This window comes from Alligator mississippiensis, chromosome 5 (genome assembly GCF_030867095.1).
Source record: "Alligator mississippiensis isolate rAllMis1 chromosome 5, rAllMis1, whole genome shotgun sequence".
NCBI lineage: Eukaryota > Metazoa > Chordata > Crocodylia > Alligatoridae > Alligator > Alligator mississippiensis.
This window is the reverse complement of record NC_081828.1, coordinates 187,640,620-187,653,701: the sequence shown is the minus strand read 5'-3', so window position 1 is coordinate 187,653,701 and position 13,082 is coordinate 187,640,620. Positions and strand designations below refer to the sequence as shown.

The window sequence follows — 13,082 nt, the reverse complement described above, 5'->3', positions numbered from 1 at the left end:
CCCCCAACTCTGTGCTCAGAGGCATGTCCCCTCTCCTCCTTTTCCCTCCCATTTCTCCCTCCCCTGCCCAATACTGCTGCTGTCCTCACCCTTCCAGGGGTGAGGGGATCTCCAGAGCTGTGCAGTGATAGTGGCAGCAGACAGGTGGGTTCCACCTTCCTGTCTGGTTCATTCAGGTGCTCCTCAGCTAGTGCAGGGAGGGGGATCCCACCTGCCCACCACTGCTGCAGCTGCCCTGGGCTGAGTCCACCCCCTGCACAGCTTGGCTGGAGCAGCTCTTGAGCTCTCCTTGCCCCCCACACAGTGGCAGTAGCTGGTGGGGTGTTAGGAGAGGGGAAGGGACATCTGAGCAGGGTATGGGAGGGGGAATTCTTATTTGCTGCTACTCCCATGGCACAGTCTGCCCACCCTAGTTGGTGGGAAGAAAGAGGTTGGAATCGTAGGGTGCACCCATCCTTGCATACCCTCTTAGTAAAATCCTGACCCTACTTCTGGCTGAGTCCTTCAGTATCTTCCCACAATTTTCCCAGAAGGACACAGTAAATCTTTACAACTCTCAGTTTACTAGGACGCTAAAAACCATGAAATTGTGCCTGGAGAAGTCTTAGTAGCAGGCACAGATGAATGCAGTACCATTGAGAGAACATTGTGCAGGAGCTGAAGATAGGAGAGCAATCCTTGATTGGCCCCATCCAGTTAGAGTAGTTTACTCTTGTCCAGTTTGAGCCTAAAATCAACAGGGAACCTAAACCTCCTGAATGCTAGAAAGCTGAGGGGTTTAGTGATTGGATACAAACTCCCTGAGTGAATGTGGGCTCTGTCTAGGAGAGACGAGAAACAAACTGAGTAACACATACAGACAATGAATGTGCTTTATGCTGCTTTTCCCTGCCAGAGATGGCATCAGCTGGACATAGGCCTACTTGAACAAGCTGGCAGATTGAGGATAAGGTATAAGTAAGCCTTGTGTAGGTCTTTTATGGTTTTTACCCTCTGTTCTACCTGCTTTGTTCCTTTCAGTAGGTAGTGAATAATGTATTGTTCTGTAAATGCTGGGGCATATTTTTTCATCGCATCAAACTTATAGTATCAGATGTTTCCACAGGGGAAAGTGTTATAAGTGCCAAAAACCAAGTATAGGCAGACAAGGTTCCTTGGGTGAATTTGATATCTTTTATTAGACCAACCTAAATGGTTGGAGAATAGTTATTAAGCAAGCTTTCGGGTTCAAAAACCCTTCGTCAGGCTAAGGAAGCTGCAGCAGTTGGTGTGTGCTCTTCCTGGATGGAAAGAAAAGTAAAGAAGCCAGGGGCTGGGCTGGGCTGGGGAGTCAGTTGCCAGGCAGACTGTAATGTATCAAAAATCCAATGTCTATGTTTAGTCCCTGATCTCTAGTATCCAGCAGGTTGATGAAATGGAGCTCATAGGCTTGTCTCTGGAATGTGTTGTGTAAGTTTCCCTTGAGGATCAGGACTGAGAGATTGGAGAGAGAGTGGCCCTCCTGTGAGAAATGTGCCCCCACTGGTAATTGGGTGTTTCTGTCTTTGATGGATTTCCGGTGTGCGTTCATTCTGGTGCGCAGTTGTTGTCTGGTCTCTCCTACATATCTTCCATCAAGGCATTTGGTGCATTGGATGAGGTATATCACATTCCTGGAGGTGCAGCTGTAAGATCCTGGGATGCTGATGGCTCTGTTGTGGGGTGTAGTAATAGTGGGGGTGGTGGAGATGTGTTGGCAGGTTTTGCATTTCTTGTCCTGGCACGGTCTGGATCCTTTTGGTGTGTTCTGGGCTTGAGGAAGTTTGCTTCTGGTGATGGGGTTGGCGAGGTTCGGTGCTTGTCTGAAGGCTAGGATGGGTGGCTCTGGGAAGATCTTTTTAAGAATAGGGTCTTTTTCTAATATGGGATCCAGACCATGCCATGACAAGAGATGCAAAACCTGTCCCCACATCTCCACCACCCCCACTATTACTACACCCCACAACAGAGCCATCAGCATCCCAGGATCTTACAGCTGCACCTCCAGGAATGTAGTATACCTTATCCAATGCACCAAATGCCCTTATGGAAGATATGTAGGAGAGACCAGACAACAACTGCGCACCAGAATGAACGCACACCGGAAATCCATCAAAGACAGAAACACCCAATTACCAGTGGGGGCACATTTCTCACAGGAGGGCCACTCTCTCTCCAATCTCTCAGTCCTGATCCTCAAGGGAAACTTACACAACACATCCCAGAGACGAGCCTATGAGCTCCCTTTCATCAACTTGCTGGATACTAGAAATCAGGGACTAAACATAGACATTGGATTTTTGATACATTACAATCTGCCTGGCAACTGACTCCCCAGCCCAGCCCAGCCCCTGGCTTCTTTACTTTTCATTCCATCCAGGAAGAGCACACACCAACTGCTGCAGCGTCCTTAGCCTGACGAAGGGTTTTTGAACCCGAAAGCTTGCTTAATAACTATTCTCCAACCATTTAGGTTGGTCTAATAAAAGATATCAAATTCACCCAAGGAACCTTGTCTGCCTATATCCTTAGACCAACACGGCTACAACCTAAACCCCTACAAAAACCAAGTATGGCTTATGTTGGTAACCTGGCTGAGGACTGAGGCAGCTGTATCCTAGAGAGCCAGTTTAACAGTGATTGGACCTCATGACTTCACCCAGAGTGAGATGCATGATGCAGGCCTGTTTATCAGTGGGTGCACTTAATCATAGGGTTTTAAGATGCAATTTGTCCCAAAGCCCTGCTGTGTATTTCTATTTTTGCATGCTTTCTGATCAGATAGGCCTATTTAATTTCCATCAATAAGTAGGAAAGGAAAAACATTCTTAGTACACTTTAAATTTGTTTCTAAGAGACTGGTTTCAATCTCCCTGTGACTTTGAATCTGAAGAAAGGAGCACTTCAATGGTGCTTTTTATCTTCAAATAACATTTTAAAATCAGATTTTATAAGTGATGGGTCTTTACCTCTAGTAAAAGGTGTTGGCTGTATAGCTAATTGGGTTTTCCCTGTCCATCAAAGTATGTTTCCTGTTCTGTAGTGCTAACTAAAAGGATCAGGTAGTGCAGGTAGCATGGGTGCTTGGCTTTAAAGGACCTTACCTTGATCTTATCCAATGCGGCATAAAGTTAAGTGGGATTTGTTAAAATAACCGTTTTTGTTTGTTTGTTTGTTTTTTGAAACTGCAGGTGAAAGGGACTTTTGGCAAAGAAAAAATATAAGAGTAAGGAAAGTGAAAGCCCTGAATGGAATCAAGTAGGGTCCTCAAACTAAAAGGTTATGATTATTCTATAGCTTCAGTACAGCAGAATTGCACCTATGCAACTGGAAGGGCAGGGGGGAGAGGACAGGAAATAAATTAAAGAATTAAAAAAATTAGATATAGCAGATAGCTCTTATAGTATAATGTATTTGAAGTCTTTAGATGGCTGTGGAGGTGTGTAATTGCACACAGGTGCCTTCCACTTTAGCTTGCTTACAGACCTGGCCTTGATTTTAAGCAGTAGCTGAAAGATGGCTGCTGAATCTCTCTCTGGAATAGTGATTATCTCAGCCCATTCCAGTGGGCAAATTTCCACATCATAGAGCTGTCAACAAGCTGTCACTTTTCTTGGTATTTTCAGCAGAAAGCTGCACATGCCTAGACATTGATAATCTCTTCCTGAGACAGCTTACTCAACAAGGCTTTCTTGTTGAGATGTTGCTGGACAAGTCAGGAGCATTACCACACAGGCTGCTTCACTTTACATAGGTGCTTGGTGTGCCTCTGTTCTTACTCATCCCCATCCCTATACCTAAAACTGCCAGTGGCTAAAAGCCCCAATTTGCTTCTGTATATTAACTGCCAGCTACAAGTTTTGTGCATTGAGGTGGTTTTTCTGTCTTGAGGAGATCACCTAGGGAGTGTCAGGGTAGCCAACTTCATTGTATGAACAAAAGGGCTTAACTAAATGAAATGGGTGGTTCCCCCGCCAGTCATAACAGCAGGCAGCACCAACGGGAGATAAACACAGTGTGGAATAGTGCCACCCACTGCTGTGGGTATGGCACAGTCACTGCACCATAGACATCCTGGCATCTTGAAGGTATTAATGTGCTTTGAAAGGAGCCTAACTGTCAGAGTTGATGGAGATGGTGTGCCTGACTCACATTCATACTTCTTAAAAATGTTTTTCTCTTGGTGTTGATGGGTATGTAACACAATAGAAAAGTGTAGAGATGGTTAGTGGGGGTACTTTGAAGTTAGGCAGAAGGTAGGGAAGGGTGGCCTTTTAGGTGGGATCAGATAGCTTATGATGGAGTAGATTGTGGCCTGTGAATGCTGATGTGTCTCAACCAGTTGGTGCTAACCCTGTCCTAAAAAGCTATAGAAAAGAGTAGGAAAAATAACTGCATGCTTCTGGGTATTTATTTATACTATTCTTAAGAGAACTAATTCATACCATAGCTTATGCCCTACAGTATTTTACTTCTTATTGCAGGGGCCAAAGTGCAGTTCAGTTTTGTGTGGCTAGTAGGTCACAATCTACTACAGTTTACTCTTTTTGTAGGCGTGGTATGTAAATTAAAGGTTGATAGCAACTTACATTCCTCCCCTAAGTCTCTGGGAGTCATAAAACTAATTATTATTACAAATAACAGATTCATCCCTAAATATTCTATAGTAAAGGATGCATAGATTGTCTTGAAGGCCTGGTGTGGGAGTTAATTAGTGCTGCCCCCTCTTGAATTGGAGTGCACTGTGGGAGCATCTGGGATCTTTTTCAAGCCCGTAATGCAGTTGGACATCCCCCCTCTGTTCCTCTTGGTGCCCAGAGGCATACCTGCCCCCTCCTTCCACCTCCCGTGCCTGCTGCTCCTGCTTTCCCCGCTGTCCCAGGGGTAGGGGAAGTTCCAAAGCTCTCTGCCTGCCCCAGCCAGGCTGCCCTGGGCTCATCTGGGGGCGAGGACAGAGGCAACCACATGGTAGTTGCCCATTCACAGGCTGGTCCCCACTGCTGCCACTCTCTGGTCCTCATCCCGAGCTGAGCCACTCTTCCCCGCACAGCCTGGCTGGTGGGGCAGGCAGAAGCATCTCTGTTGCCCCCTACCTCTCTGGAAGAAGAAGCATCCCTGTTGCCCCTTCCTCCTCTTCTGGGGGAAAGCAGCAGCAGCAAGTGGGGGAGTGAAAACAAAATAAGTGCAAAGAGCTTTTGACCCATGTCCATCATAACTGGCAGGGTTACAGAAAAGTTAGGGAGTATTTAGAACAGCTGGATTAGGTACAAGTCCACAGGGCCTGACACAAGGTGATTGCAGAGCCTCTGGCCATTATCTTTGAAAACTCGTGGCAATTGGGAGAGGTCCCTGATGATTGGAAAAGGGCAGATGTTAGTGCCCATCTTGAAGAAAGGGAATAAGAAGGTTCCATGGAACTACAGATGGGTCAGCCTCACCTCAGGTCCCTGGAAAAATTGTGGAGCAGGCCCTCAAGGAATCCATTTCAAAACACTTGGAGAAGGTGATTAGGCACAGGTAGCATGGATTCATGAAGGGCAATTCATGTCTGACCAACCTGATTGCCTTCTATGATAAGATGGCTGGCTTTGTGGATGCTGGAAAAGCAGTGAATGTAAAATACTTTGACTTTATCAAGGCTTTTGATACAGTCTCCCACAAGCAAGCTGCAGAAGTATGGGTTGGATGAAAGGACTGTAAGGTGGATGGAAAATTGGCTGGATCATTGGGCTTAAAGGGTAGTCATCAGTGGATTGATATCCAGTTGGCAGCCAGTATCAAGTAGAGTGTCCCATAGTTCAGTCCCAGGGCCTCTTCTGTTCAATATCTTTGTCAGTGACCTGGAAGATGGAGTGGAGTGTACCTTCAGCAAGTTTCCAGATGACACCAAGCTTGGGTGGAGTAGTAGATACACTGGAGGGTAGGGCCATAATTCAAAGAGACCTAGATGAATTGGAAGATTGGACCAAATGAAATCACATGGGGTCCAAGGAGAAGTGCAAAGTCCTGCACTTAGGACAGAACAATGTCATGCATCAGTACAGGCTGGGGACTAACTAACTAAGCAGCAGCTCTGCAGAAAAGGACCTGGGGGTTATAGTGGACAATAAGCTGAAGATGAGCCAACAGTGTGCCATTGTTGCCACGGAGGCTAATGGCATACTGGGCTGCATTGGTAGGAGTGTTGTCAGCAGGTCAAGGCAAGTGATTATTCTCCTCTATTTAGCACTGGTGAGGCCACATCTGGAGTACTGTCTAATTTTGAGACCTCCTAATACAGAAAGGATGTGGACAAATTGAAGAGAGTCCAGCACAGGGCAGTAAAAATGGTGAGGGGGATGGGGCACATGACTTCTAAGGAGAGGCTGAGGGAACTGGGCTTATTTAGTTTGGATGAGAGAAGACTGAGGGGAGATTTAAGAGCAGCCTTCAACTACCTGGTGGTTATGAAGAGGATGTAGCTAGACTGTTTTCAGTGGTGGTAGATGACAGAACAAGGAGCAATGGTCTCAAGTTGCAGCAAGGGAAGTTTAGTTTAGATATTAGGGAAAACTTTCTCATGAGGATGGTAGTAAAGCACTGGAACAGGCTACCCAGAGAGGTTGTGAAATCTTAATTCTTGCAGGTTTTTAAGACCCAGGTGGAGAGAGCCTTGGCTGGGATGATCTAGTTGAGGATGGTCCTGCTTTGAGCAGAGTATAGGACTAGATGACCTGGAGGTCCCTTCCATCCTTAATTTTCTGTGATTCTATAAAATCACACACAATAGAATCAAGAGAGAGTGAAAAGGCCAATGTCCAGCAAGTAGTTTCTTACATTCCTATACGTATAACAATCGGTTGCTGCTGCCACCTTCCATACTTTTCCGGTTTGCTGTATCATCAGTGCCTAGAGCAGGGGTAGGCAATTATTTCGGGCGGAGGGCTGCTTACCCAGTTTTGGCAAGCTGTCGAGGGTACCCCTGTACCCCTGCTGCCCTGCTCTGGGCCCTGCTGGCACTTGCCCTGGGAAACCGGTATGGGCCCTGTGCTTCCATGCCTGCTCACTCCCAGTGCCCTCCAGCCCCACAGTACAGGCAGGGGGAAGCGCACAGCCCTGACCCCCTGCTCACCGGCAAGGAAGGAGCTGGTGTGGAGCGTGGGGAAAAGCGACCCCTCCCCCACCCCGTGTCCAGTGCTCCCTGCTGCAGCCATTTGCAGCCTGTGCGCGGCTGTGCTGAGCAGGCACAGGCAGCCCTATGTGAGCTGTGAGCGGCTGTAGCACGGGCTGCTGGGCAGAAGGCAGGCGCAGGGCTGCTTTTCCCCCGCTCAGCACCAGCTTGCAACCCGCAGCTGCTGCCAGCCTGGGACCCGCGCTGGCTCCGGGCTTTCCTGTTGGGGCTGCGCCACGGCGGCAGCAGCTGCAGCCCCCCTGCTTACCATGCTAGGCAGTGCTGGCTGCTGCTGGCCACCTGGAGCTCCCACGCTGGGCAGCCCAGATGTGGTGGTGGCAGCCTCACTACAGCCTACCACAGCATGAGCTCCAGGCAGGCAGCAGCAGCCAACACTGCCTGGTGTGGCAAGCGGGGGGGAAGCCGCAGCTGCTGCCGCCGTGGCGGAGCCCCGATGAGTGAGCCTGGAGCCGGTGTGGGGCCCAGGCTGGTTGCAGGAGTGGGTAAAAGTTGGTACTGAGTGCAGGGGGGAAAAGTGGCCCTGTGCCTGCTCCGTGGCTGATGCCCCGTCCTGCAGCTGCTTGCAGCCCACATGGAACTGCCTGTGCCTACTCAGGACAGCCCCGCATGGGCTGCAAGTGGCTGCAACAGGGAGCACCGGCCACGGGACAGGTGAGGGGCTGCCTTTTCCCTGCTCTCAGCACCAGCTCTTTCCCTCCCTCCCCCCGCCCCTCCCCTTACTTGAGGTTCCGGCACCGAAGCAGCTAAGTGGTCACAGGCCAGAAGTCCCTACTGGGGCTTGTGACGAGGCCGGGTGGGCCCTGCTGTTGCAGGAGCTCACCGTGGATTTTCCTGGGTCCTACTGCCCAGGTTCCTGTTATTTTTGACAGGAACCAAGGACATATACATTTTAATTTTCAAAATCGTTTTAGGGGTCCTGCGGGCTGGATAGAATGACCTCACGGGCTGGATCCAGCCCACGGGCCGTATTTTGCCCGCCCCTGGCCTAGAGCTTTAGCAAGATTCATATTACAAAATAGCTTTAGCAGAGCTTTTCAAAACTTATTTCTAATAAAAAAAAAAAAAATATTTATTACATGACACTCTGTGTGTGTGTGTGTGTGTGTGTGTGTGTGTGTGTGTGTGTGTGTGTGTACGTGTATATATGTGTGTATATATAAAAATAGAATGTTGTATTCCAATATAATGCAACTAAGGCTTCCTTAGAGACAGAGAGAAAAGTCACCATTAGAACACAACACATTGTGTAGTCATAGTTTCTACGTGACTCTCATTTTTGTTTACGTGTAAAAACATGCAGGAACTCTGCCCCCAGTAAGTCTTCCTTGCCTATATAAATCAATGTCATCACTTGCTTCTGTTTTTTCCCCTTCATTCTACCTCATGCAGTAGTGTTCTTCCATTCCAGAAGGTGTTTTTTTAAAGCGAGAAATTTTGGCGGAGGGGTGTGTGTGGCTGCATGATTTGAGTGGTTATCACATGGAGACAGATTCAATTTCCTTTTTGTTCACATGGGCAGCTGAAAAAAGTGTGCTGTCATAGCTGTTTCCTAAGTGATGTGAAATGAGTTGTGTTTTGTGATTAATAATATGGCTCTCAATGTGGACATGACATTTTTATACCAGTGTAATCACGCTTTACACCAGAGTAAACAAGAATGCAGCATAAATCTCCACACCTGCATAACTTTCTTGAATTTGGTTGAGAATTACCCGTTCTTTTTCCCCAAGGCAGAACTACTGAGGTGAGCATTATATGGCCACAGCTCTCACAGGGTAGCTTTTTCCTCTAAGCAAACTAGGTGGCCATACACTACTGTGATAGAAGCCCTTGAGAGTAGCTGCTCCAGGATACCATGTCTGCCTGCTTTAGATCCTATATGCATCAGTGTACAGATTTGATATAAATTACACTAGATGAGCAAACGTGTGTTTAGGTTATAAAAACGAGTTTCCTTACTTGCTTGATAACATCCTTTCTTCCTGTTTGTCTCCTGGGCTACTTTCTATACCACAGTAAGAGAAAGTTTTCTGTATTCCCCTTCTGAAAACTCCATCATTTTGGTCCAAAATTAGACTTGTTTCTTGTGACATTGCCAGCAGCCTGGCCTTGACATCACTTGTCTGCTTTTCAACCAAGTATTTACACACATTTTTCTTAACTTTCTTTATGCTTAAAAAGAATTGCTTGTTAACATTTATAGAGCATCTTTTTAGACTTTCTTAAAACTCTCTTTGTAAGCTTCCTTTCCTTATAATGTTTCTTGGTACTATTTTAAATAGAAATTATATGACTGTCAGTGACTACTCTGTGAACCCAAGTTTTTTATGGTATTACCCCTTTTGAGCTTGATCTAATTCTGTCTGACTTCAGTGGGCATTGGATTAGGCATGCAGTGTGCAGAACTTTCACATTTAATTCTCTGCAATAGATTTCGCCTCAAATGTAGTTTGATGTAAATACTACTATTATGCCTTCCAGAATCTAGTGAACCCTAATCTCTCATGCTCATAGTTTAAAAAGAGAAAGAACAGAGAGCAGTGAGGAGTTATATAGCTCAATTTATATTTAAAGTAAAGTTGAGTATTTGGCTAAAGAAGCTGTGTCTCTATGACGATAAACAGCTGACTGATTACATCTTGGAGGTCATTAGATCCTTCTGGTGGGGAGTTTGTAAAGGTTTTCTCACTTTTTTTAATAACTTGTTCTCCCTTTTTGGCTTTGAGGTAAAGTAGAATAAAATGGCATTACCTTGAACAATAGCAAGTGGGTGCCACAATAGGTAAGAAGTTATAGCTTAAGGATGCAGGTGGGCAAGAGGAGTCTTTTTAGTAAAGATGTCATGTAATGATTTCATGTCATGTAATCATTTTAGTAATGATTTGATATCATCTATATAGAATCTGTATAATGTTGGAGTGATGCTGTAGCTGTGATGGTCAAGGAAATGAGAGGCAAAGATTTTTGTGGGTAATTTCTTTTATTCGCCTAACTGTATGGTTGGGATAGACTTACACAAGCTTTTGAATGCAGTGCACATGCTTCTTCAGGACCATGCAGGTTTTCTTGAGGGACCTGAAGAAGAATGCATTACTTTCAAAAGCTTGTCTACATTTATCCTGACCATGCAGTTGGCACAGGAAAAGATATCGCCCACAAAAATCCTTGCCTCTTGCATAAAATCTATATATGTATTTGTGGTTTTTCTTAAAGACATGTTTGTGCATTGGAGGACAAGATGTAGTGTAACGGAGATACAATTTTTGAATTTTCTTCTTGTGTAATTTTGGACAGAGTTGACAGACTTAAACATTCAGAAAAGAATACTGTAAGAATGAAATAAAAAACATATACATTGTAAGTTGGTATTGGCTTGATTAGCAAAAGATTAATTCTTTAGATTAGGTAGCCTAACATAGGACATGCCTGTTTTATTGTTTAATTGCTTTAAATGTTTTATATGCATAAATGGAACTTTTGAATTTGCTTTTGTCTATCTTGTACAAATTCTTTTTGTAGAGAAACATATAGCTTATGATGCATTTATGAGCGGAACTTGATTGTGCATTTATCAGACTTGTAGAAAGAAGGTGAATACACCTGTCTCATCGTGGCCACTTGCCCCATTCTGGTGCCTTTCTTCTCCCCCTAACTCCCTCTTGCTTCCCTCCCCCTTTGCTACCCTCCCTTCACAGGTAGAACGTGTTTTGGTACGCTGGGAAAACATACAGCGTATGAGAATAATATATGGAACTGCTTTGAATTAAATAACATTAGTGATACAAGATTTTTGTTACATTAGCTTCAGTAATATTTTATGGAGATGAAGGATTGTCTTGTTTTAAATATAGAAAAATAAAAGGGGGGCGGGGGAATACCTATGTTACATGTTCTATTCAACATCTTTTTTCCTAATCTCTTTCAGGCATCAAAACATAAAGATGATAAAGAGCAGAGTGAAGTTGTATCACCATCAGAGGAAGAAGAAGCATTCTTTTGGCCTGGTCTTAAAACTGTTGTGTTAAGGAGGACACCTCAGGGCTTCGGCTTCACCTTAAGACACTTCATTGTTTATCCTCCAGACTCTTCTATTAAGGATTCTCTCAGAGTAAGTGAAATAAATAATGAAGGCCAGTTTGAAAAGTAAATGAAGGGTTTTTTTACTGTGTGTGTCTTCTACTGATATGGTATAACTATGTATGTACTAACAATCCATAGCCTTGCTTGCTCTGTTAAGTATTAACTCTTGAGATTGTCTTCACTCTCAGAAAATGCATCTTTCCCCTGTTGAGCTCCTCCTTTGATTGAAATAGTGACCCAGAATCTTCAACTACTTTAAATTCCTTTCTCTAAAAATACTAAATATTTTTATCAGAAGAAGACTGAGGCACTATTTTGACATGATCTGACAAACTGAAAAGATACGAGAAGATATTTTTATTGCTATGAGTAAGTGCAGTGGTACTCTGTTACAGAAGAACTTGAAAATATTACTATCAAATGTTAATTAATCTAATGAAAAGAGGCCAAAGGCATGGCTAATATGGGGTGAGGTGCCCATACGTAAAGATTGGGTTTGGTTCTGTATTGAGCGAACGAGAAAAATAAACTTGTCTTTGGCATCATGGGCATCCAGAAATTGCCAGATTTATTAACTACAATTCAGCACATTAGTTCTCTTTATTTTGCTTATTAAGTTACAACATTAATAGTATAACAGTTAATGATAACAGTTGCTAAAGCAGTAGGTCTTTCAAATTTATGCTCCTGTTCATCATTCTTGTACAAATAGTTGCACCCAGAGACCCTGATGAGAATCAGGGGTTACATTTTACTAAATACTATACAAATATAGGTAAGGTATGGTCCATATCCTAAACAAATTATAATATTGAAAGGGAAGTGACATATACAAAAGAGCAGGAGAGGGATAGATAAAATACATAAACATTTTTTATATGTTTGTGTCAAAGTGTATTATGAATATTGACGATTCTCCGTTGGTTCCTAACCAAGCTTCTGTGAATTGATTGTCTTATAGACATCACGATACAGATCGGTTTAGAGAAGTGTTCAAGAATGTAGTAGCCTGTTTCATTAATTCAGGAAGGGTATTTCCTGTTTAATGGGCAGTGTGAAGAGAGGCAAGTCTGACATCACAGAGAGTACAAAGGTCCTGGGAAGAGACAAAGTGTGTGACTATCTATTAGTTAGCCACTTAAACTTATATTTGTAAATTAAAATCTTCTGCATAATAAATTAATATGACAGGCACTTGTTTGTATTTTGTGAATGATGCATTCTGTCGGAAACTCTTCATACTGAAGTTTGCAACATGAGGTGAATGTGAAAAACGAAACAAAATAAAACAATCCCCCTTTTCTCCCCCAAGAAACTTACTGCAGATTTGGAAGCATTTGAATTGTAAAACACTCCATTTTTAAAGGACTGAAATCATTGTCTTGGTATCGTACAAAATTTGTTAGCATTCACTGTTTTGCAGCTGTTTTATGACTGTTTGTACTAGATGACAGCCTTGCAATACTTTACAGAGTGATACCACTTCTACAATTAGTAATTTTTCAATCTTGAGTTTACTGTAGCATATAATAATCTGGTCCCTTTCATAGTGGTGACCCATACTTTTATAACCTCAGAGAACGAGAGTCTAAATATTTTAGTCGGATGCACATTTTTTTTCATTCAGTGAACTTGGTGGAAACTAGAATGATACAGATGTTTGTCATTATGTCATTTTGTGCTTCAGTTCTTTGGATGATCAGTTCAAAACAAATTAAATTGTTGCAGGAAGTGGGTACTATATTAATGGCTTGTAGCACTGATTTATAAGATCAAAGGAAAGGAGGGCTGGAAGGGACCTCACAAGGTCATC

General features: G+C 43.9%; 1 protein-coding gene across 5 annotated transcripts in view; it reads left to right on the top strand.

Moving 5' to 3' along the window:
• ARHGAP21 (Rho GTPase activating protein 21) overlaps positions 1–13,082 on the top strand; it is a 173,611-nt gene that overhangs the window by 65,455 nt on the left and 95,074 nt on the right. For all 5 annotated transcript variants that reach the window (XM_059729087.1, XM_059729085.1, XM_059729086.1 and 2 more), the window contains exon 2: positions 11,115–11,297. In XM_059729087.1, the coding sequence (XP_059585070.1) occupies positions 11,115–11,297 (183 nt within the window). The remainder of the gene's footprint in view (positions 1–11,114; positions 11,298–13,082) is intronic.